This window comes from Lepisma saccharinum, chromosome 9, assembly GCF_977018435.1.
Source record: "Lepisma saccharinum chromosome 9, izLepSacc3.1, whole genome shotgun sequence".
Taxonomy (NCBI): Eukaryota; Metazoa; Arthropoda; class Insecta; order Zygentoma; family Lepismatidae; genus Lepisma; species Lepisma saccharinum.
In genome coordinates, this window is record NC_139237.1 from 37612021 (window position 1) to 37638706 (window position 26686).

The 26686-nt window shown below is 38.0% G+C and overlaps 2 protein-coding genes across 3 annotated transcripts in view; one reads left to right on the plus strand and one right to left on the minus strand.

The window, feature by feature from the left end:
• Positions 1 to 26686, minus strand: part of LOC145992014 (methyltransferase-like protein 22) — a 224204-nt gene that overhangs the window by 130748 nt on the left and 66770 nt on the right. The gene's annotated exons all lie outside the window — the stretch shown is intronic.
• Positions 11275 to 26686, plus strand: part of Pdi (protein disulfide isomerase) — a 70127-nt gene continuing 54715 nt past the window's right edge. For both annotated transcript variants that reach the window (XM_083128022.1, XM_083128023.1), the window contains exon 1: positions 11275 to 11506. In XM_083128022.1, coding sequence (XP_082984148.1) covers positions 11335 to 11506 — 172 coding nt within the window. In that variant the 5' untranslated portion in view covers positions 11275 to 11334. The remainder of the gene's footprint in view (positions 11507 to 26686) is intronic.

Consider the following 26686-nt stretch of genomic DNA (forward strand, 5'->3'; position numbering starts at 1 on the left):
TTTGTGTTTGTCTTGTGTAGTAGTTGTGCTGTGTTTGTGTTTATATTTTATTGAAAATTGTTTCTACTTTAACCCCTTTCAGGGAATACATCTAATTACCAGTCACCCTGTATATGGGAGAAGAAATTGTAAAAACTGGTTGATGGATTTGAAAACCTGCCCCTCCCCACTCCAAAATAAGTTCCGACGTCCCTGTTTATGTGTATTTTCTGTAATGCTTCGTCTAAATAATTGATGTAGTTATGTTAATTAAAATGAACTTCATTTATTATTTTTTGAAATATATTCATAACCATTCCTTTGTGAGGACATTTTTTTGTTCGGGGTTTGTCTCACCTCACCTCACCAGTTACGTCCCAAAAAATTAACCTCACCAGCCAAAGACGCCGACTCCATGGGGCTGAGGGAGGGCTCGAGCCCCATGTTAACAATGTGGGGGCAGAGCCCACCATAATTTTGCGTAAGAGGATCTAATGTATTATTTTGCTTCTCTTGTAAAGTTTACTTTGAATTGTTCCACATGAACTTAACTTTAAATACACATTTGAAATGTTGTAGACCATCAACTTTGGGGGAGGGGGCTGTGACCAGAGACAGCAAAACACGTGACTTATTACTATATACTAAGTATGTAATTATGAGTATTGTTAAATTTTTTACTAAAAAGAGTTTCAAAAGACGATGTGCATAAACTAGGGTAGTGGATGGGACGTTCGGACTACAAATGGCTCTCACATGACATTCAGAACGAGATCATTGATATATTAGGGAGATCTGTTTTGCTCTCCGTGGTAGCAGATATTAAAAGTCGGGAATATTTTGCTATTATGGTTGACGAAACTTGTGACATATCCATCCGTGGACAATTAATATTCTTCATTCATGAGATTCCGAACACTGAGGCCAAAACTTAAAAAAGGGAGAGAGTGAGTCATTCATTAATTTATTTCAGTGATTAGATCCCCCCAATAATTTTAACAAGTCGGCGCCCCTGTCACTAGCTAAGCAGTGTTTCTTTCTTTATACCTCCCCCCCGGGACAAAATTGTACAACAAAACCAAAATATAAAACATTTCTACTAGAGTGCGCGTCAAATCTCCTGCATATGGCCTTGAACGGCTGAATAGCACCAGCGAATCACAGACGTGCGGCGTTGCCGTGCTCTCCGTGACAAGGCGTTTCGCTCAATCACGCTGTCTCTTTTCCGTGTGAGATTTCGACATGGCACCGCCGCAGTGCGGTGCTATTGGCTATCGCCATATGCAGGAGATTTGACGCGCCTCGCATCACTTTGTGTGGCGAATATTCTTCTTGCCTTTATATTTATTTCCCTCTGTAAATAACAACGCCCACACTTGTCCAATCTTACAGAAGAAGCAGAATAAAACTGGCAACCGCACTATTTAGCCTTATCTCCTCTCTCCCATCTCGAATGTGCAGTAGTGCTTTCCACACCAAAAGCGCCTACTCGTTGTCATCAAAGCCGACGCGGTATTTTCTTTGTAATGGATACGCAACAGTATATTTGTGAAGGATAAGAAAATCGATTGTTGAGTCAAAGGTGGACCGACTGAAAAGTGTTGAGTTTAAAAAAAATTCTTTATGCGATTGTTAGAATCTAGCCACCGCATTGCTTTCTTGTACCTTCAAGAATGTAAACGTTACAGATAAGTGGTGGTCTACAAAAGACAAGACGAATTTGAGCTGCATTGCAGTTGCAGTGGGATATTACGGTTCTTTGCTGCACGACAAAAGAAGAATGAAGCGACTCTTATTTTAGTGTTTCAGGGGCAGGACCTAGCAAGAAATCGCGGGAAGTTGTAGGCGCGTCTCCTTCAACACACTCTGCCGTGGGATCTTCCAATTCCAACCTGCATCCTTCGAAATCATCAGGTGCAAAAGAAGAACGTCACTACAACAGTGGGAAGAAAGGTACAGTTGGTTGCAGAAGCGTGCGGTAAGGAAAGGCGGGGCAAGCACCGCTTGCGTTGTTTTTTAAAACACTTTTGATATCTGAAGTTCATGTTTTTCAATGCCTTTATACACCTTAGAATGGAATTTATTTACTATAAGATATTTGCATTGCAGAATTTTCATTTCCTCTATTTCCTGTTGTATTGGCTTGAAACATAAACCGGCTACACTCTTGACGACGCTGGGCGATGCGGCACGACTGACCGCGTTAGAACAAAAGGGCTGCTCGCCTTTCTCCCAGCTTTTCGAGTGACTTATGCAGTTCTTGCATGGTCACTGTCCATCTCCAGTCACGAAGAAAAAGGACCGAGGGCAAGCGACACCAAACCCGCATCTGTCTTTGGCAAGGGTGTTGGAAAGAATTCGTCCACACTGGCCACAAGTGTTGCTAACTTCCAGAATTTTCTGTGCATCCGTAGTACTACTTAACGCGGTACGATTTTCATGTTCAAATTACATTATGAAGTTAGCCAGTGATCACCATTCTTATGCTATTTACAAGAAATAAAATCACAGCCGGTACTTGAACATATCTGTCATGTGGTCAGTTACTCGGAAATATGGAGGGTATGTAACACTGCGGGTAGGGTGAAAAGCAGGCACGTATCCAGAGGGGGGGCTTAGGGGGCTTGAGCCCCCCCCGAAAGTTTTAGGTTTACACTAGATAAAATGAGGTTTTTGGTTTCTTGTGGTGTGAAATAAAATAATGTGAAAATAATTTAAGGAGAGAAATTTATCGAGGCAAGACGGAGAATATTTTATACCCCCTGTTATTGTTAATAGCACGCATCCAAGGTGGGAATCAGGAGGCTCGAGCCCCCCCTTCAGGAAATTTTTCTGTTTACACTAGATAAAATTAGGATTTTGGTTTCTTCAATAATGTGATGATAATTTGGGAGAAATAATTATCGAGACAAGATGGAGAATGTTATATAACCCTGTTATTGTTAATAGCACGTATCCAAGGTGGGGTTGAGGTGGCTCGAGCCACCCCCAGAATTTTTTAAATTTTTTACTAGATAAAATTAGGTTTTTGGCTTATAATAATGTGACAATGATTTAAGGAGATAGACAATTATCGAGGCAAGACGGAGAATGTTCTATAACCATGTTGTTCATAATATTGCACGTAAACTTTTCTTGCGCTTTCGGTGTTGTCGCAGCGCACTTGAACACTATGTAGAGACAGACTTGTCAGCATTTGGAAGCTGCACAACAAAGGTAGCGCCACACGTAGGGCGATTCGCTGTAATATCAAATCTCTGAAAGGCGGGAGAGGGCACGTTCTTGAATGAGAGAAGGAGTCAACTACTGGCAATATTAACGAATCGTTTTATCTGAGGAACGTTCTATAATATAATGAGGATATAAATACGCGGATTCAATTTTTCGATTAGTGTTCAGTCAGCGTCCTCTGGTTGCTTTATAAGATATAGTGATTCGGAAAATGAAGACATTGACGACTGCAGAACTTCCGGGACCTCAGTGTAATGCTAGTTCGGGTCGAGGGCTGAAGAGATCAAGTCCCCTTCCCCCCCTCTCTCTCTCTCTCTCTCTCTCTCTGAAGTGAATATTTCAGCAGTACCGGATATTGGAGTGGTTTATTAAAACAGAAATAAGCTGCATAGATCAACTGAAAATCAAAGTTTTGAGTGATGATTTAGTTTTGCCAGAACTAAATTTCGTATATGCAGTCCGAGAATTTCATGGTATAAAAAAATACTAATGGGTTCGAAACACATTCAAACACTTAACTACCATAAAGAGACAGCCGAAAATTTTATGAATGTCAAGAAGAGAAAGCAAGAAGATGTTGCATATGTAGACATTTTAGGCGGAAATTGCAGGCTCTACCAGGACCCGAATCAGGGCTCTACCAACTGAGCCACCTAGCCATCCTTGACTTCAACCGATTTTTCGTTAAAATGTCTACATAGTACATGTCCTGTGTATATCAAATCATAAGGTGTTGCCTGTATAGTGAACAAGCACAGAAAATATAGGAGAGAGAATAAAACTGAGGAGCATTCCCACCGGTTGAGGAGAATTTTTTTTCTTCTGTGGTCAACAAGAGCTACTATTTCGAAGGGACAATGACAGTGGCTTAATACGGGAGATTTCACACCTTGTCGCCTGAGGATTTCACAATTCGAAATTAGGTTTGTGAGGCCTTTTGTGTCGGTACGGTGTGAAACGTTGCTGTTGATTGGCCCATTCCAATGGACATGTATCGCCTTTTCCTTCGGTCTGAAACCTTCCTAAGTCTTCAAAATCGAAGTCACAAGGATGGAAAATTAGGGCCTTGTTAAGGTTAGGTGTGAAGGCAGGCAGACAGCACCGCAAAGGATCATATCCAAAACTGCAGGAAGAACGCATCTTACTTCAATCTCCAATACGGAATGATAAAAACTTCTGGTGAGTTGATTTTAAAAAATGTGTCCGAGATAAAGAGTGGCGTGCCCAGGATTTTCGGAAGGGAGAGGGGTTACGCATACTATTTTTGGTGGTCAGTCCTGATTTTGCCAAATTTTTCTGTCTTTGACGTTCTTCTTTTTTTAAAGAAAAGGAATACTGCATCAAATGGGGTTATGACCTCACCAATCCTCCCTTCGGCACGTCACTGGAGATAAATGAATAAGCAATTGATCATACTGGGAGACGAAACATTAGATGTGTTGGGAACAAAAGGTTTCATTGTGCATTTATTGTTTCGTGATCCAGCTGTATTTGAGAAGACTTCCTTTGTTTCGTGCCGATATATGACAAGACAGCGGAAGCTGTGACAGTCATTTTTGAACACTTGTGAATGCTAAGGCTTGAATCTGAACAATTTGGTAGGTTTCGGCTTTTATAAGAGCTGCAAACATTGGAGGACAAGACACGTTAGTGGTGTTCAGGCTCGAATCAGAGAGAAATATTCGAGAGCTGTCTGCGTCAGTTGGCAGCCCACAATTTGAATCTCGCGTTGTCGAGTGGATTGCCCATCCCATGCATGTGTAACAGCTTCGTAAAAAACACTCAAAGACACCATAGATGTTTTTATGCCTGATGAGAAGAAATGGACAAACACACATACTGAGATGGTTCCGGCACACAATGTTAATGCATGGAAACAGAGGAGTCGGGTGGTAAAAAATGTTCCGATTTCACGTTCTGATTAAAATGACAGCCTTACAGTGGCGACGATTTAAGGGATAGTTGCTCCCCATTTTTTTGCCTCAATATTATGCCCTGTTAATGTTAAGCCTTGTCTACCAAGAGAAAATAAACTTTCCTTGTACCGCCCCCCCCCCCGCCCCCCGTTTTTGAACCCAATTGCCACCACTGGTCTTAAACATACAAGAGTGAGGTTCTTACTATACCCCTTAAAAAAATTGGTGTTGAGCCCCCCCCGAAAGGAATTCCTGGATACGTGCCTGGTGAAAAGGAAGGTTAATTTAGAAGCGTGGTTTCCGCGGATGAGTGTTGTTTTTTACTGTGACATACCAGACGAGCCAACGATTTGCAGTGGTGCAGATAAGGACTTGATTAGGGACCTTCTTTCAAAACCAATCAGTTCGAGAACATATGGTAGGGTGACCATCCGTACTGATTTTCGCAGTACAGTCCTTTTTTTTGATGGGCTGTCCTGCAGAATGCGAAGCCATGTATAAAATTAAGATATGTCCTTTGTTTCACATATGTCCTGCGAAATGTCCTGATTTCTAATCCAGTCTCCGAAGTTCAAATATTTATTTTCTATTTTCATTTGTCTTTTCCATGTCAACTGTTTATGCAGTACATACTTTTCTGTTGTGGTCGGGCTGGAGAGAATGAACATCCGGTTAGAGCAATGCGTAGTTACCACGGCAGAGAGCAGGTTGTAGACAGTTGCGAACAAAAGGTTCAGGTGGCGCCGATCTGTCCAGTTGTTGCGGGGTGCGTAGAGTGGAAGTCTCGTTCCTGAAGTGCACGTCTCGTATTTCAACACTGTCTGGTGAAGATGCCTCCTAGGAGGAAATGTGCATTTAATTCAGAACTGAAATCTCTTTATCCATTTTTTTTAAGAGAGGCAAAAGCGATAGTGATGTTCACAGTGAAAAATGTTCACGTGAGTTTTCAATTGCAAACATTGGAAGGTTTGAAATAACACGACATCTGCAAACCGCAAAACACAAATCTGCCGACGCTGCTGCTGCATCTAGTGCTACTCTTTCTACATTTTTCGAAACACAAATTTTGGGCCTAAAGAACAAAAATTGGCAGCAGCAGAAGCGTGTTTTGCATTTCATACAGTGCAACACAATCAATCGTTTCGTTCTACAGACTGTAGTTCGAAACTTGTTAAGAAGTGCTTCAAACCACAATATGCTTGTGCAAGAACAAAATGCGAAGCGATCGTGACAAATGTGAGAAGCCCCTATGCAATGGCAGAGCTTCAGAAAGAGTTGGATCAGGTGAATTACATTACAGTTTCGTCGAACCATAAAACTACGAAATTGCTTCCATTGTCGGTGCGCTACTTCCTTCCTTTGAGCGGAGTGCACGTTAAAGTTCTGGATTTTCAAGATCAGTGTGGTGAAACTCTATCCAGCATTGAAATCATACTTTCTATTACAGGACAAGTGTCCCACAATCATTAAAATGTTCTTTGAGGATCCCCTATCTAAAATATGGCTTTATTTTATCCATTCCAATGCAGCACTTTTTAATGACTTTGTTCACTTTCTAGAGGGTCAATATGTTTCTATGATAGAAGGTTCTGCATTGATTGCAGAACTTAAACAAAAATTAGTTGACAGATATAACTGCCTTTTTTGCCTCTTATAGTGCAGTCGAAACTGAAAAGTCTGGAGGAAAATGAGTTTGTTTGTATGTCAAGTTTTAAGGAACATGTGCGTTCATTTTATTGTATTGAATGTATTAAGCAGGGGTCCTCTCCCTTTTCTAAAATGACTGTGTTGGATTGGGTAAAACTGGATTCGATGATCGAATGGGACAGGGTGCAAAATAGCGTACAATTTTTCAACAAATGGTCAGGAAAGCAACTTAATGATTCTTATCTATTTGATGAAATTTCAAATGTAAGAGCGTATGCTACTCTTGAAAACTGAAAGCATGGAACACTGCTCAAATGAGAGTAGATTTAAGATGGGTTGAGATATTCAAATATTTTCAGGAAAAATGTATTTCCTTTTATCAGGTATTTGATATTGTAGAGTTCAGTTTGTGCCTTCCAGCCACAAATGCACCCACTGAGAGAGTTTTCTCATTAATGAATAACATGTGGACTGCTGAGAAATCTCAATTGAAAACTGAAACTCTGAAACAACTAATAATAACTAACTATAAATTCAGTTGTACCTGTAGTGAATTCCAAGATATGGTTATGGAAAATATAAAGTTATTACATGCTATTCACTCGTAGCAATAGTACAGAACCATTAAGGATGATACTTAAATATTGGTACATTTGATTATGAAATATTTGTTAATTTGAAGTTATTGGAATTGTTTTAAAGTCTTAAAGTGTAAGTGACATGTTCTCAACAAAATTTTGCTCACAACTGTAGTTTGTTTAATATGTCATAGTTTAAATACATTTAGTTTTAATTTTTGTTTTATGCCACTCATATACTTTGGGGATTCCTCAAATAAAATAATAATTATTTTTAAAACTTTTGTCCTTTATGTCTTTCCTTATTTGAAGAACGTTTGTCATGGTATGTGTGTGTGTACTGTTTTTTGCTGGTAAGGATCTGGTCACCCTAACATATGGTGAAAAGTTGGAGCTTGTGAAACATGTGCATAACCAAACCAACTAAGATAGATGGGAAAGTTTTCATTAGGCAGTTTAAAACATCTCAGTACAACAATATTATGTGGTTATGTGGCAGCAATGATCTTAAATTATTTTGTTGGCCATGTGTTTTGTTCAATACAAATTTAGGACCATGGAACTATACAGGCTACAGTGACTTGAGCAATTTTTATAATGCAGTGCAAATACATGAACGTTCCCAGAATCACATCTGCGCTTGAATCAAACTGAAGACAAGTCATGATTCACAATTCTAACCAAGTATGAAACCGAAACCCGTCCGTTTATTTAAGATCGAAACTTTATGCTAATTGGATGTTTCTTATTTTCAGGCTTAATGAAGAACGTAATTTAATTTACAGTTACCACTTCACACATTCAAGCCCGGTACTTCACCATTATGAACATTATTGTAAATCGGGATATGTGTAAGCCTATATTATATTTGAAATTGTTTTAGAGCCCGGATTTTAGGCAAAATGCCTATTCGTTTCCGACGCTGGTAGACAAAAATTGAACATTACTTTATGTTGCCTTTTTTGCCTCTTTTGTCATAACGACAAGGAATTATGTTGCCTTTTTTGCCTATTTCACCTTACGCTGCCATTTTCAAACATTCTTGCTTCTCTTGTCATTCCGGCAAGGCATTTTTTAAAATTATATTTCTCTTCTTCTATTTGATTTCGTTTTTTAATAACCCTTGTTATTCAAATTATTATTTGTAAATGCATTTTTAAAGATTTAAGAAGAATTTAAGTCCTTCTCTTCAATTTTCAATGCCTCTTCTTCAGTTTTCACTGCCTCTTTCTGAAACTTGACTGCCTTTTTTTTCGACATACACTGACCCCCTTTTTTCAATTTTTCGTTGCCTTTTTGCCTGCCATTTTTAATACTTTTCAGTGGTTGAACATCTGGGCTCTAGTTATAATTAACCGAAACGAAAAATTAACCCATCGCTTGCCTATCACGAAAGGTCACGGCACGCCCATTGGTTGGAAGTGAAGATAAAGGAGGCGCGTTTTATAAACTATGCCAAATTTTCATGAAGAATGACGCAAAAGTTCTGCAAAGGACAGGTGGCGTGTTCATAACTGTTCCTTTTACATCTTTCAGAAGAGCGCTGGGGAAAATGGGAAATTAGAGAAACATGAACACTCTTCAGGTCATACTGTAAGTGTACAAATGGAAAACCTCAAAATGCAGGCTATGAAGAAACCAGTTTATGCTCAAGTTGTTCAACAGAGTGAAAGAGAAAGAGTGTTAAACAGAAAATGTTTGAAAATGCTCTGCAGGGACTTGTACTTTTTGGTGAAGGAAGAAGTAGCTTTCACTATTAAATATGAAAGCATCATTGAAAGTATTCTGGATCAAATGAGTGATGAATTTAGGGTGTGGAGAGAAGCTCTGAGTGATAGATCGAATTACAGAAGCAAGGACACAGCATGTGAATTGCTGGTGTGTTTGGGCGAAGTATTGAGGGAAGAACTGAAGAAATCGTTGAAAAACAAGAAGTTCTCCATTTTGGTAGATGAAAGTGTCTCCTTGATAAATGAAACGGACTTAAGTATAATGTTCAGAGTTGTTGAGGATAAGGTCCCCGTGGAAAAGTTTTTATCAATAGTCAAAATTTCTAATGGAAGGGCAGAAACTATTGCAAATTGACGAAGAGCTTGCTGCTCTTGATTTAACATACGATGATATTGTTGCTGTCGGCTTTGATGGTGCCTCAAATAAGGCTGGGAATATTGAAGGTGTGAGAAAGAAGCTTTGGGAAAAGGCTCACAAAGAGATTCTGTATATGCACTGTAGAGCGCACTTTTTGTCCCTTGCAGCGACTTCCTGCAGGAATAAAAACCAAAAGGTAAAAAGATTTTTTCATGTTTTGAAAGACATTTACAAGCTGTTTAGCAAGTCGCCTAGAAAGGAATTCAGGTAATAATCAATGACCCAGTTATCAAGATTCCAGAATGTATTGAAGTCAGACGCCCTCCCGGTTGTCTGGAATGCCCCTCCGGAGCAAATTTTCTGAATGAAACACTGCAGCTAAGTGTTAAGAAACTTTGAATACGTACAGAATTTTGTGTTAGAAAGTTGCATATGTATTCTCTTATTTTACGCCGCTCCATGTTGCATATTTGTAAAACATATGCTCTACATGAAAATGTTAAGTGTAAAAAAGAATTATATTCTGAAAGCATCTAGGCTATCATGCATTTCCTGTCTTTAAGAATTACAGTGTGCGTGTTTTCCATTATTAATGTGCAATGCAACGTTTTGAGAAGAAAAAAAATCATCGTTTGTTCCAACACAAACGCTTCAGCACAGAACCAGTGGCGTGCCCAAGGGGAAGTTGATGGGGCTTATAACCCCCCCCCCACCCTTGGCCCAGTATTCCTAAAAATTGAACGTTAAAGGTTGTTATTATTACTGTTGTTATTGTAATTATTATTTTTTCTAACGTTGGAAGCTGCTCCGGCGCCCACCCAGCGTCGAATAACATGGGTACCTGGAGGAAACCCTGGGGGGTAAAGGCGGTCAGGGGCGTGATGCTGATCACATCATCCGCACTCACGACCGGATCAAGAAAGTGTGGGGCGTTACCCCCACACCCCCTATATGCCTTCATGGCGTAGTGCTAAGCACAGGGGAGCACTTTACATTTTTTTTTACGTTTATCCTGGAACTTTCACCCCCAGACAAAAATTCGTGGTTGCGCCTCTGAATCTAAGTGTATTGTTTAATCGAAGTGCGATGAATAATATTTTATCAGATGTGTCTGTATTTTAACGTTTACAAGTGTTATTTGTACAGACCAGTAGCGGCGACAAAACTGTTAATAATAATGATAATAATAATAATAATGTGGACAGGGCCCAAATATTATAAATCCTCCCCCTGGGAATTGGAATCCCCCTCCCAGTCGTGGGAGGTACGACATTACTGAGTCACGCACACATGCATTAAGTAAGTGTCTTTGTTACATTTGCTAGAGTAATAGGATAAAATTGTAAAGATCATGTGAGAATTTCGGGAAGAATTTTTTTCTAGTTTTCCGGGGGAGAAAGCAGGAACTCGGGGGGGGGGCAATCTTCTAGCTACGGCATGATTACTGGACGTGTATTGTATTCACATTTGCTCACAAGGTTGACTCGTCATATTTTCCTCACATTGCACAATTTACCTTTGCTTGCAAAATATGAGACCACGAATAATCGTCAGAGGGAGATCATAAATGATAAATATTCTGTTTACGCAATGCCCTCAAGTGGAATATTGTTAGTAAGTTTTGCAAAATTATCCGATTGCGAATGAATGCTTATTTCGTCATAAAATCTGATTTCTTTCGGATCTTGGCGATTTACGATAACCATGAATCTTCTTGTCTCTTTCCGTTAGATGCTTTGGATGGAACAACGTTCTACGTCACGTGACGAGACCAGCCAATGGTTACACCACACGAGACACAGACAACGAGTCGGATTTGCCACGTTTTGCCTTCCAACTATAATCACAGTCTCATTTCTACCGGTTCGGGTACGCAGGTGACAGTGATCTACATCATGGAAGGAAGTCCGGCTAAGATGAGGTTGTCGGGGCTGCTGCTTTTTGTGTTGTTTGTAATTCATAGTGTAAGCAGTGGAGAAATTAAAGACGACGAAGGAGTTCTTGTTTTGAATAAGAGCAATTTTGCTAAAGGAGTTACGGACAACGAATACATCTTGGTTGAATTTTGTAAGTACATATCATTAGGTGTAAAGCATGGAATGTGGTAGCATTGTTCTCAGTTGATCTAATGTTTCCTGTATAATGTGTAAACATTGCATGTGCTAATAATCGTTATGCAATGAATTTCGTGTCATATTCGGCAACAGCACGTTCTTAATTTGTTCCATCTCGTCAAACCATATGCAACTCGTCCATTTACCTATTTGTTTATGAAATATTGGTTGAAAGAATAGGATGCAAAACATGGTCCTATTTCGTACATTTTGTCGCAGTTCTATCAAGGATACAATACTAAGATAATGTTATGCATTTAATCTATCATTATCACTTAAAGTTTCACAGGCCTTAGCACTGGATTTTCAATATTTAAAGAACGAAGTGGTTCAACCGATTTCAAGGTGAACATGTAATGTTACTTCTTCGTTTAGCTTGGGTTTCTGGTCAACGTGGTAGCTTTAGTTATCCTTGTACTTAAATGTTTGTAACCTTGCATACGAATGTGCTATTTGGTTGCAAAGAAATATTTGCTTGATTTATACAGGCTTCCCTAGTGTTTTTCAATGTTTTGTACAGTTGATATGCATTGCGGAATATGAGTTCAAATCTCTGTGACATTCTCAATCTCTCTAACTCTAGCTGTTTTGGGTGTGAAATGTTAAACACGTCATAACACTCTTTAAATAGCCAGTTAAAGTTTTGATTGTGGTTTTTCAAGTATATATATATTTTAACAATTCCCTTTTCCCCCATAGTAACATATTTCAACAATTTGCATTGCTCATACCTGGAGTGTTTTTTTTTGTTACAGCTTAGAAGGCTAAAGAACTTCAGCATTTGTACCTTTAGCATGTAATAAATACAAGTGCTAATCAACTTTCCTCTAAGTGTTTTTACTTCAGAAACCGTAAATTTGAAGTGAATATCTGCATATTTATTTTTGCGATTTAATTACTTATAATAATTTCCGCCAAGATTAGATTGAGAACATTGGTACTAAGGAAGATAAGCTAATCGGGACTGGACCTACATTTTAAAGTGGGACCCGAACCACTGTGCCTCCACTGAGTATCGGACCCGTGATTTATTTATTACAAGGTGACGGCAAAACCATCAGAGAGGCGCCTCTAAAGATTTATGTACACCACTTCTTACAATAATGTACATCAAATATTTATGAGGAACTTTACTTTTCATCAAATGGACGTACCATCGTTCGTTTTGTTATTCAATAAATGTTAATTTCTTTTACTTCTTTGACATAAATTTCCTTGCCATGACTTGTTTTAACACAAATTTTAGCGGTCTAACTACACGTAAGCTAGATGATTAATATATACTGCTTTATCTCTGTTTTTATAGTGTCTTTTTACTATTTATGTAATAACAGTATTTTTTAGTGCAAGAAACAAAGAACAAAATAGGTAATAACGTTGTCTTTCCTCAGTTTCTTAGTCTGTGGTTACATACAACAATACTCCATACGCATCGGAGAAATTAAGTACTAATTAATTATTTTTCATATTACAAATAATTATATTAACGTATTAAATAGATACAATTTTATTATATTTCTGAGACACTTGGCTTGTACTGGCAGTTTCAAATTATATATTTCTAAATATGTGACGAGTTAGTAAGACTGTTATTTTGTACTGGAATTATACAAGTATCGGTATCGGCAAATGTTGGTATGGACTCCGCTCTAAATTTAGCACTTTACAAACTAGGATGGCTTTTACAAACAATGAAGTCAGTGGCAGCTTGTAACCACCCATGTTTACTGATACTTTTTAGCTTATATTATTGTGTACTTTCAACTGTGTCAGTTTGCGCTATTGCTTATGATTCACCCTGTATATGGACATGTGTATAAATTATGGCTGGTAAGATGATACCATCAGGTGGTAAGATGGGGCAATTTTCACCAGGTGGTGAGAATAGCATGTAGGCTATTTTCACCAGGGGCTAAGAACAGCAAATGTGGTTATTTTCACCAGCTACAGTAATTGTCTGAATCATACCATAACATTCTATTTTATCTTATTTTAGGTATGACTTGAGATGACCAGACCCCTCTCAGATTCTATTTTCTTCATATTTGACATAGTTACTAATTGAGGCCTGGTAATCACGAATCTGAAGTTAAAATTTGTCTGAAACGTCTAGAAATTGCAAAATAATTGCGAACCATTGAAACTAGCCCCACGAACCATTGACGTGTGGTTAGGTTAGGCAAACATAGTTAAAATTTGGTGTCGTGTTAGTGTCAGGAATATATATATTTGCTTGTGAAACAAAGAATTTCACAAAAATCGACTTGTTTCCATTCTGGAAATAACACCTTATTTTAGCTTCTTTTGCAATTTCTATACGTTTCAGACAACTTTTAACTTGATTCGTGACTAGGAGGCTTATTATTTTATTATATTCATAGGCAGTGTCGCTGAACTTACTGTTAAGTTATTTAAAATTTCAAATGGGTTTGACTACTACTAGTGAAAATAGAGGAAATTGCTGAAGACCTGAAATTACATGATCGGGTGTTTGGGAGTAAAGCCCTACACCTGACCTGTCTAACCTAACAACGAAAGCATTTAGGAGCATAATACCCCTTTAAACTTATGTCACATACTAGCAGCACAAGTGCAGAACACCTTACAATATTTTCCCAACTCCATGGCGTGCACAAAAAAAGTACCTGTCTCCTGCATGAAAATAAATTCACACCGATGTAAGCGTCATACACATCAACAACTAAAGTATACATACATCTGTGTAACAGGCCAGGCCAAGTTGTAGATCATGCACATGCAGTTTAAAATCTGGTGAAAATAATCACTCCGATAAATTGTGATATTTATATTTATAATGTTATTCAAAATAAAAGTAAATTACTAAATATTTAAAAATGCAGTATTAAATTCATATAAATAAGTTAATTATGTTTATGTATATAAAATCATGTATTTATAAAGTAGCAAACTAATTTCTTTAACTGGTTACAGGTGTTAAATTACGAAATAGTTTTTTCATGTTTAAGTTTTTGTTCAGTTTTTGCTTTGTATGAATATAATCAATTAGATTTCGTTGGTATGTTTGTCTTGTGTTAGAGTTTTTCTTTTATTGTGCACATGTTATTGTTCTAGATCTGTTAATTATTTCTTGAAAGAGAGAGGGAGGGAAGAAGCATGTTTTTTCAGTATTATCCATAGTAATGTATATTTAAAGTCAAAACCATTTGCTTATATTTTGTTATAGCAAAAATTCAAACATGTGCTCTCTCTCTCAAATAAAGGAAACCCCAAGTCGAGCAGTTTTCCAATGAAATGATTTTTTGCATCAGTTTGACTCTCTTTTTCATTCAGGACAAACACAAATTGCATGCATGTTTTATCTAGGATCAAAGTTGGGAGCGGTGGCATTATAATGATCTGTGGTGGACACTTACCCACAGATCCAACATATGATAACCTGTGGGGCCAGGGCCTACCTACCAACCTGCTGAGGTGGGAGGTCATCCAATAAGTTACGGGGTGACATGTGGCCAGCATGATGAAATCCCAGTAATGGAGGTTACGCTATTCACTCCTAGCTCCCAAATTTCCTCACAATGTTAGCTTTCCCCATGAGACTCGAACCTGTGCGTGTCCTGTAGCTGGATTCCAGTGCATGGCATGGGAGGATCCAATAAGGTCTTGCTATTTAACAAGGAATATAAGATAATATTGAAATTTCCTGGTTTGTTACTTTCATTGTTGTTTTACTTGTATTGCAAAAGTGGACTTTTTTGTACACTCCAGGCTTGTCTCTCAGTTAAACAGTTACATTTTATCACTTGGTGGGGGGGGGGGGGGGACTAGTGACTGACTGTACATCCTCAATAATGTAGCCCATTCAACCCTCCTGGAATGTTACCACCTACATCTTGGCACCACACCAAGGAATGAATTGAAAATATACCCCTCCCCATTTACTCTACAATAGATTATTAATTAGCATATAATTCTGTGGACAGAAATACAGTACACAAAGTCACAGCTCTATTCATAAGCTATTGGCTATTGAAGTTTTTGATTTAGATACAGACTATTGTAATAATGATACCTGTTTGAAAATAGCTGTTACAAATCTCAATGATAGTGCACATTTCACTTTGGTGTCAATCTTATTAGGTCACCATGTTTGACTAGTGGCATAGCAACATATCGCAAGGCCCTGGCTGAGATTAGAATGTGAGGCTCCCATCCTTTCTTTAACGAGGGGTTATCGTCACCAGAGAGGTTTCGCATACAATTCAAATATGATACACATGCGAGTTCTTTTGCTAAGTATTACTCTATGATGCATTACATTATTATATTGCAATATTAATTTTTACAATTTTGAAAGTAAAATTAAGTAAAATCCTTTCTCGATTATCATTTTTTTAAAAATTTGACACCCAAAAGTAGCAAATTCATGGTTGGTCACCTTTTTCAGAGGCATTTTACGTAAGTGTAGAACAAAATTTTCTCACGGGTAGGAGGTAGCAGGGGCGATACACCACCTCGGAGGGTCGATTATTTGCACCAACAATGTTCTTTCCAACAACTGACTGCACCTTCTAATAAAGTTCACTACAGAGTAAGATTACACGATCCTGCTTGGAAATTTTTACAGAAATGCGAACATTTCACCAGCCCCGTTACCATGTAAGGGTTACATTTGAAGTATTATTTTGAATCTCTACTAAATCTTAAGGAATAAGTCAGACAATTATCATTTAAATAATAATAAATTACAGACTAAAATGATATTTAATAATTTTACTTGCCCTACAATAATCTCTAATTTCCTGGGGCTGAAATCTCAAGCTGTAGGAAGAAAGGAAGAACTGCTAATTTTACCCATGTCGTCCTTGAGTTGAAAACAACGCGAGCATATAAATGACTTATACCTTGCTAAGTGGCAGTATCTTCCCTAATCTTTTTGCTGACTAGCGAACTTTTAGAAAATTGCACATTACTTTCTTTGATCAAGTATTTGTATCTATTTTTCAATTCCCCTTTCAATATGTAGAGCTATGCAATGGTAATGGATTAATTTATATTAAAAATCAGATTTTTTACCGTGTGCTAATGTTAAGAGCAGATATATATATATTGCACCTTAAAGTAAACCCTGTTTGAAACCTGGCAATATTAATAGGTCTCTGAATTTGATGTCCTTAAATTTATTATTACAAATAACTGTAAACAATAAATGAAAAAATGACCTAGGCCTGTATAAAATTATGAAGTGAGTCTACCTGTGAAAGTACTAAAATAATTCTGCATGGTTAGTGGTTTAAACTCTTAAGATAGAGAAAAATAGCTTCATTAAGTGCTGGTGCGCTTTGACTCAAAGCTTACATTCAATTACTGTTGAGAAAAAATGACTTTTTTTTAAATGGATGTTTTCTTTTTGGATAAAAAGCTGGCTTTGTTGGGGATATATTGTGGATTTTTGGTAATTGCATCTAACCTTAGATAAATAATTTTACATGACTTAGCAGCCTGTTATTTTTTTGTTACTAATTTGTTTTTGCCTTAAGTGTGTGTGTCGACCCAATGGCATAGTGGTAATTCTGTTGTCGTAAAATCAAAGGAAAGCAGATTCGATTCCTGGTATATTGTACCATTGTATAGTGTATAGTGGTGCAGAATCCATTCTAAAACTGTATGTTCAGTTACGATGAGCATATAATTTACGTAACATGAACTTTCTTATGTCAAATTTAAATGTTGATATAAAATATGAAATGTCAATATCAAACTGTTAGGTGCTTCAGAGGAATGATGTACACACAGAATTCTGTGTTAATGGCAGTTTGACGTACACTTGCACAATCTTTGCATGGCTGACGTCAAATTGCTGTTAGATGCTATCTACAGGCAAATGAAATAAAACTATTTGCACAATGTTGTTTTTGTCAGTCAAACATCGGCAATGGCCGGGTTGTCCCAACTGGTAAGCATTGTGAAAGTATACCAGAGAAAGACCGAATTACAAGTTTTTTACATTGACACTCCTCTGCAAATGTATAGTAAGTTTTCAAATTATTTGTAATTAAAAGTGTTGGTCTGATAACTGTGTTAAGAGAGAAAATATTACTTCCTTTGACATATTATAATCATAAACACGAATGTATCTAGAATAGAGCTGAGCCGATACCACCATTTGCCAATACCCTGACAGATTCCTACAGATACTGATACCGATAACTTGAATAATTCCAGTACAAAATAACAAAGGCTAGTTACAGAGTCATACTAACTAGTCAAGTCACTAGGCACATATCTAGAAATATCATTTGTGTAGGCGGTCTGAGCCAAGTGTGTCAGAAATATAATAAGTGTTTCTATGTAATACGTTAATATAATATGTAGGTCTGTTCATAATAATATGTAAATTAATTAATTGATACTTAATTTCTGTGATGCGTATGGTGTAATGTGTATAAGCATAGACTAAGAAACGGAGGAAAGACAACATTGGTACCTATTGTGTTCTTCCTTTTTTGACTAAAGAATATTATTTTTATTAACATAAATAGTAAAATATGACTATAAAATCAAGATATAACAGCAAGTAATTATCTAGCTTACTTGTATTTAACACCACTAAAATTTGTGCAAAACAACTATCCTGGTAAGGAAATATTAATAGTTTTTCTTGTATGTACGCATTGCTTGCATTATAGAATTATTTTCCTGTAGTTTATTTTCTTTAGTCAAAATGAAAATAAATGTCTGATGAAAGGAGCGTGTGTTCTCCTGAAACGTCACAAAGAAAAACTGTTTTCTTATGCTTGTAATAACCGTAAACTACAGGAAAATAAAGGAAATATTAATGTAAACAAAAGTAAGACAATTGAATATTTATTGAATAACAAACATTGTTAGATCCAGTTGAAAAGTAAGGTTCCTGATTAATATTTTATGTACATTATTATTATTAGTAGTGTTGTACATACGTCTTTAGAGGGACCTCCCCGATTGCATAATGGTAATGCAGTCACCTTGTAATCAATAGATCCCGGATTCAATACTTGGTGGGGGCACATAGTGGTTCGGATGCCACTTTAAAATGTAGGTCCAGTCCAGATTAGCATATCTATACACAATGTAGGCTTGAAACAAAAACTCAATCATCTTTAGTACTGTCTTTCAAAGCCCTATGTTCCGAATCTAATCTAGTTGAAAATACATAACCCTCATTGGCCGATACCAGCAGTCACACAAAAGACTGACATAGAAGGGAAGAAAACAAGAAGAAATTGCTGGATCAACTTTCCGCTCGAACGTAGATAAAAAAAAAGGTAATTTCACAGTGACCTTCACCCCTCTTTTCCAAGTACTCTTTAACCACCTGACCCGGCATAAGCACGGCATGTAGTTTAAAAAAATCCACCTCTTAACCACACGAGCTTTCAGGCGGCCGGAGCTTGGTGCTCATCACATCACCTTCAGAATGTCAGAGGTCGAGAATCTGTGGACCCTGCCCCATACACCCCCTAAATTGTGCTTTCCTGGCACGGTGCTATATATGCAAGGGGAACTTGACCCCCCCCCGAATATGACTAAACGAAACCTATAGTTCCGGATATACTTAGTCTCACATTATCTTCCTCAACAATCTTGATTAGACACGTGTCCTTTCAAGACTTGGCAACATTGAAGACACTTGCCTCAAGATTTTGAGGAAGATAACGTTTGAATGTATGTACTCGTGTAACTTAGAACTGGACTTCATATCCAGGAGTAAGTTAAACAGCGGTTGTGTAGACAAAAATGATTTGATGTTACTGATTCATAACATAATAACAATAAGTATAGGTGTATTTCACCTACGTCACAAGCTGCTGAATTGTGGCTTCGAGCAGCCATGATGGAGGCCAATTCAAGTGCGCTGGCGGAAGATCTAAACTTTTGTTCAGGGTGGTGCATTCTGTAGTATTCCCTGTTTCGAACAGAAGCTCAACATTGTACACGGCATACATGCCAGCTGCGTCATATGAAACCCTCATATATTGCACAAATCGTTACCAGTTAGGTTAAGATTGTTATTTTGGTATCATTATGTAGGTATTTATAAAATAAGGCTCTTACTTTTCTCGTTAGAACCGTAAATATGGCATGGTCATGTTTTTTTTTTATTTTTTGAGTTTTGGGTAAAGGGTATAAAGCAAGGGGACGCCGAAAAGTCACCTCCCCGGGTGAAAATTTTATCTTGAGCAACCTGCAACCATCCTCCTTGAAGCGCTGCTTAGGGAATTGCTGAAAAACTCGTCTCGAACTTCCCTATCATGAAAACAACCTAACATCGTGTATTGCTTCTTGATTTTATTCATAATGTGGCTTCTCTACTAAAAATAAATATAATTTGTAGATGAATTTAGGCGTGTTAATGATTCCACAGCAACGTGGACGCCCGAAGGATTTTTCCAGAGGGGGAGGAGGCATATTTTCCCCCATAATAGTGATGCCCCCTCAAAAAAGTCTGAAATTATAATTTGTTCAACGAATTTATAATAATTAACTTAAATTACCGTGACTGAATTGAAATTGTGTGAAATCCTATATAATTTTTAGGTGGACACTCATTTTCCAGGAAGGGTCGTGCCCTCCCCCCCCCTTCTTCCGGACGTTCATGCACAGCAATAGTAATTCTATCCGTCCTGCACAGGTGAAGTTCTGCTGATTGTAAGACTTGGTCATCCACGTGAAGCACTTACCACGTTATTGCGAGATAATGGATATCTTTTTGTTTGTCGGTCGAGTGCTGGGTATTTTTGTAGGTGTGCGTGAGCATGCCATTGGCCAGCGGCACTTACAGACTGAGCAACCCGTACAGGGTAATTGAACTTCTATCTTAGTACAAAATTTACGAAGCTAAAAAAAGAACAGGAAGTAATAATTCTCCCGAACCGGAACAGTGTGTGGCAAATTGTTGAGAAGTGTTCCCTACTTGACGTGCCGCGATAATATTAACTGAAGCATGTCGATTGTTCTTAGTTTCAGTGAACCTGCCCGCACGCGCAGGGCTTTTTTCATGTCCTGGAAAGTTTATTTAATGTTGATGCCATTACATTTAAAATATTGCTTCTTTTCACGCTGGAGGGCAAAGGGGCAGGAAGATATTGCACTCAGTTTCAAGGAAACGTTAAATGCGATAATTCTGTGAATAATTAATGCACCAGTAAGCTTGGTATTTCATTCAAGCAATTTGCATCGAAGGGTTCCATCGAGCCCTCCCCTCGGAAATTGGCACCATTCCTTCTTTATTGACGCTTATCGCCAGGAAGCATCATTTATTCCAAGTTACAAAGAAGCAGAAAGTTAGCTTATTTTTATTGTTAATAAATAGTTTATTTAGTATTCTAACACAATAACCAAAGTAAAAACTGCATTAGATCGTAAAAAGTATTAATGTAAAATACAGGACCAATGCTCTATCATTGAATAGAAATAGTGAAGTTTGTTTCCAAAATTCCAAAAAATATAGTTTTATGTAAGAGATCACACGACATAAGCTTAATGAATAAAATTCCTCATTTTTTTCTAGGCTTTTTTGAACGAGGTGTTTAAAAATTAATAACAAAATAAAGTCACTATGCTGTGTGAAATGTAAAATGAAATACAATTGTTAGATATTCACTCATCTGGTGGATCGAGTTGCAAAGTCCCCGTTGAAAATAATATTTAAGAAAATATTATTTTATTTTACTAGTTTATTTGTTATTCTTAAATAATAGTCTTATCAATGGCCTGAACCTCCCCCTTACAAGAGATTCTGGCGACACGCAAATGCTTACAAGTGGTTACCGCAAGAGCTGAATTCAAGTTTTTGCCGCTTGGCAGGCTTGAATACTTACTACTACTGAACAAACCATTAATGCTATTGGATAAGTTTTCAATTGTAACTTTTTTTCAAAATTGTTCGCTATGCACACTCGTTTCCGATTTGTGAAAGCAAGAATAGGAGCAGTCCGTAGATCTTTGGTCAAAAGGCGTATGTTACATTGGTGGGCACTGCGGTTGAGATCTTTACATTGTTGATTCCTTGCAAACTGAAATTTCAGCTTAATCATGGAAGGAAGTTCAAAGCTGTGCACTCGGTCATGAAGTTATTTTGCGAACATCTTCGATGCTCTGATCGATTCTAATTGGCAAAGTTTCGGAAGGGGCCCGAGGCTACGCGAGTAGCTTTTTCTTTATTGTACTTGTTAGATTGAAGGACGTTGACTTCTGCTTCACTGGTCGATTGTGCTGGTAACCGTCCTCGCTTCGTGTAAGCTCGCTCCGACCACGTCATATTCCAACGCCGTGTGGTTCAAGGTCATCCAGCCAGTGACAGCTGGAGGAGTTAGCACCCTCGTGGAGCCGAGCCTGGTTCCTTACCGTTTCAAGTCAACAACCTCTCGGGAGAAAGTTTGAAGGATAATTTGGTGTATGTTGCGACAGACAGCCAGCCATGTGCTTCCCGCTGTGATGGCGAATGTAAGTCTTGTACCAGTAGCCGCGAAAGAATGCGAAAACTGGGGGAAGCAAGGACAGATTACTTTTCTTCCTACACAAGGCTTGGCATTTAGGGGCCATTGTGTGTAGGGGGGGGTGCTCCCCCTAATTACCGTCACTGTCTACAGGTTCATAGTGAGGACGAGGATGAATAATGAGCTTATGAAACAAATGAGTGAATGAACACTCTGTCTGCATGCCTAACACAGCGCGTATGCTAATCATTCTTGACACAGCCACGACAGGTGGAGTTTTCTTACACCTGTCATACCTTAGTCTAGGTCCGGTTTTAGAGGGTTCCACCTAATCAAATCTACAGAGATCAATTGCAGTAAAGGATAGCTATAATTATGCACACGACTGTAAGTCTACATATAGTAATTTGTGGCGAGAGGACAGTGCTTGCTGCAAGTGCAGCTGATTTTCCTACCAGGACCAGAGCACTCACACCAGTGCAGTGGCGTGCCCAGAAATTTCAAGGGGATGTATATTATTTTAGTAGTATGTCCTTCTTTTCTGCCTGTGACGTTTTTTTAGTAATAGTGAGCCCCTCCCCCACCCCTACTTGGGCACACCACTGCACCAGTGAGTAACATTGCAAACGTTGCACTGTATTTTTTTTTCCAACACAAGGTTGAGGTGCACTTATCTGATGGAATATATAAAATAATGCAACTTGAAATAGGACGCAATATGTACAATCCTGCATTTTGGCAAGAAATGGCCAATTTGCATATTAGAGATTAAATTAGTATATCTCGGAGACTATTTGAGCAATCTACTTCGGATAACTTGTTTGAAAGCAAAACCATCGGAGCACGCGACCGTGTACAATTCAGAAAGCCCAAGTGAGAAAAACGGGGTTGGGAGGGGCCAAGTCCCCAAATTTCAATGAAAAAAAATCTTGCATTCGCCCCCTCTTCTCCCAGTCTTATTTCAACATCTGTCAGCGTTTACAACCTCACATACAAGTCCTAAAAGCACGTGAATGTTGTAATCGGCACCATGGGTTATATATGACCCCATTGGCTGTTTTCGCCTATACTTTCTATGGGTCATATATGACCCATTGGCTGTTTAAAGGATATTGTTATTGTTGATGAACTATTGAAAGAGAAAGCATGCAACACTCACAGCTACACTACTTTTTGTTTTCGGTATTATCCTTAGTAAAGTTTATTTGAAGTCAAAACTACTGTAAATTGCTTGTCTTTTGTAGTTATAACAGAAAGTCTCCCCCAGGACATGTTTGATGGTTGGGAAGTCCCCCCCTCCCCCCCGGATTTCGAACCCTGCACTGCAGTCAAATTCTATATTTGGAGGTTTCCTGCGTTCCAATGTTTCGGAAATACTTTTGCCAACTTATCACCTACTTCGTGAAAGCATACATTTCGCGCTGGTAATTGTCTTTGTCTATATGTGGTTGCACACACTAGGCACACCCGTGAGTATATTGACAAGTTCAAATGGTTCCTGCCAATTGCGAAATGTCAATATTTCACACTTGTAACTTTGGTCTCATTATCGTCCTATTCTTAGAGTTTAATGGCAATTCTCTAACAAGGAACCTCCCGACGAGAAGTTTGTTAACTTTTTTGTAACAGAACAGCGCTTGTTTCACTGATTTGACGATACGTTACTAATTTATTGTCAGAAAAAAAAAACTACTCCACTACCGGAACTAATTGCACAGTTACATTATATATATAAAAGTTCCAGAACGGCGTTCTGAACTTCAACTCATTCAGAGTACACATTAGTGTAAAAGTAAAACTTTCAGATGTAATGCTAAAATTGAGCTTGCATGGTAGTTACAATTTCCACTCTTACCAATGGACCTAACAAGGAAACCTCCCGACGAGAAGTTTGTTAACTTTTTGTAACACCCTGTATTTACTACTTTCTGAGCGACGAATCGCTTTAGATTAAGTACGCACACTGTTGATTGATCGAATAAATTTACGTTCCCTTGAGTTGCTATTTGGTAGATCTATGAATCCACTAAAATTTGCTGTTATGGCTGTGGCCGGGGGATAAAGTTCCCTTTTTCTCGCTTTGCTGTTCAATACTCTAAAATTAGTTACATGTATTGACATGCAACGCGAGTGACGTTAAGGTTTAGTTGCGCGTGGCGGGGGTACAACAGCAACAGCATGAAAAGGGGAACCTGCAAAAGTTTCCACTCAAGATAGTTGCAATGTGTGGCCAACCATTCCCGAAACTTTATAACCCCCCCCCCCCATTAAAAGTTTCCAAAATGACTGAGCTCATCGATCTCTTCACCGAAGGCTCCGAGTTGGGAGCCCTGGCCTCTGTACAAGTTAATCTTTCATCTATTTTATTCTAATTTATCGCCATTGACCAAAATAACAGAAATGTGGCAAAAAAATTACAAGATTGGGAACATTTAATCAGAACAGCGCTTGTTTCACTGTGATTTATGACGATACGTTACTAATTTATTGTCAGAAAAAAAACTACTCCACTACCGGAACTAATTGCACAGTTACATTATATATATAAAAGTTCCAGAACGGCGTTCTGAACTTCAACTCATTCAGAGTACACATAAGTGTAAAAGTAAAACTTTCAGATGTAATGCTAAAATTGAGCTTGCATGGTAGTTACAATTTCCACTCTTACCAATGGACCTAACAAGGAAAACAAAAAAGTTAACAAACTCAGCACTCCCAAAACCGTGTTCAATTACTTTGTTTTGAAACACCCTGTACATTTTAATGAAGCAAAAAAATCTTGCAAATATTAGTTTAACGCGGTATATTTTTTGTATACCTCCATTCGCCTATGTATATGAAAGAGGTGTAACGGGTAACCTTCGGTTAAGCCACCCAAAGGTCAGCCTCGGACTGCATTTTGCAGAACAACGAGTCCTGGCGCCTGGACACAGCCAGGATAATTCTCTGTGGGGTTCTTGTTATCCTGTATTTGTCTGTGTGCGCGCGCCTAGTGTCCCTTTAACTATCTTATGGAAGTTATATCCTCAGACACAGCTTTAGTTGTTGACAGCAGTCTACGAGAGTATTTTTATCAATAGATTGAAGTTTTTATCACAATTTTTTTCTTGTTAGGGTCTTGTCTTCCATTTTGCGTGACGGGCATAATAAACCATGTGCTAACGCGCCCATGATTTTAGAACTATTCCATCTATGTATTATAAAGAATAATATCATTACATCTTAAGAGGTTTTAATGTTAAATATCTTTTCAGCCTTGGTAGCTCGCAGAGAATTTTCGAATGTGATAAGAAGTCTACGAACCGGGGAGTTGGCGATCTTAGGTCAAGGCCACACATTAGCAAACATTGCCTTTACATTAGTCATTATCCAGACTTGAGACAAACTTGTTTTTCTGCAAGCAAGAGATGGAATAATTGACGTAAAATACGTGCTGTTAGGCCTTGTTAATTTTCGTGGTCATTAGCGCGATAACCTGAGCAGTTCATGTGCTCTTAGACATATTCGAGAACTCTTGAAAAAATATTTACCAGGTATTTTTAGAAAATAAAATTGTAGATGTTGGAACCTGCAGGCGTCGTACTTAGCAGAATGTTTGCTTTAATGCCTGGTTTTTGGAGGTGTCTGGTTCTAGGATCCGTTTTTTTTTTTTCCAGTGTGGTTCCCAGATCTACTGGTTGAAGCAGTGTTAAATTAATCAACCAGGGTTGGCATTTTTACCCAAAAGAGGCAAAAACTTTTTACTGCATAGATAATGCAGCGAAAAGTGCAGGCTCGACCTGGATTCGAATGTGGATCTCTTCAATACTGTACCATCGCTGAAATTTCTACATAGTACATCTTTGTGTTCCAAATTCTTAAGGTTAACCTTTTTGTTTTAAAAATGATTTAAACGTTAAATTCGTTGCTTTTTAATCAAGAAAAATATTACTTTAAAAAAATTGCATGGTAAAACAAGGATTTTCTTAATCTTTAAATTTAAGACTACTACTATTATAGATGAATCATAATACTTCATTAACTTGTTGAAATACCTGTTGATTTGAAAATGTCTCATACAGGCTATTCAGGAGGGTTCAGATTATTTGCAGATTGTCTAGTACTCAGTTTCCTCGCAGTCGCTACGCCATTTGCAGATGCTTTTCTTTTATGTAAAAACATTAAATGAATGTACAGTAACAATACACAGGAAACAGATGTTTCATCCCAATTAAAACAATAGATGTTTGTTTTAAATGTTTGAAGCCTGCTGTATACATGCCAAACATATGTACAGCTCTACCCGCTTCCCTTGAACTAAGTTTATAAAATTTTCCAATTTTAAATCGTTTCATTTGAATACGTAATGATAAGCATAACATTCCTTAAACGTAAACAGAATTTGGACACCTTTTCATATACAGATCGGCGGTATCAATTTTGCCTCTCCCAAGAAATTGTGAAGTATGTGTAAGGTGAACGGAAGTCCTGGTTTTTATCCTAGAAGCGAGATATGTAATTTGATTTCATCGTTGTCCTAACTGATGAGTATATAACCTTGATGCCTGGTTTAGGAAAGGACCTCATTTGCGCGCATAGCACCGAACTAGCTGTCCACGGAAGGGCATCCATGCTGGATGTAAAAATATCGAATTGATGCAAAGATCTGCCGTTCGTCCTACTGGTTCTACAAT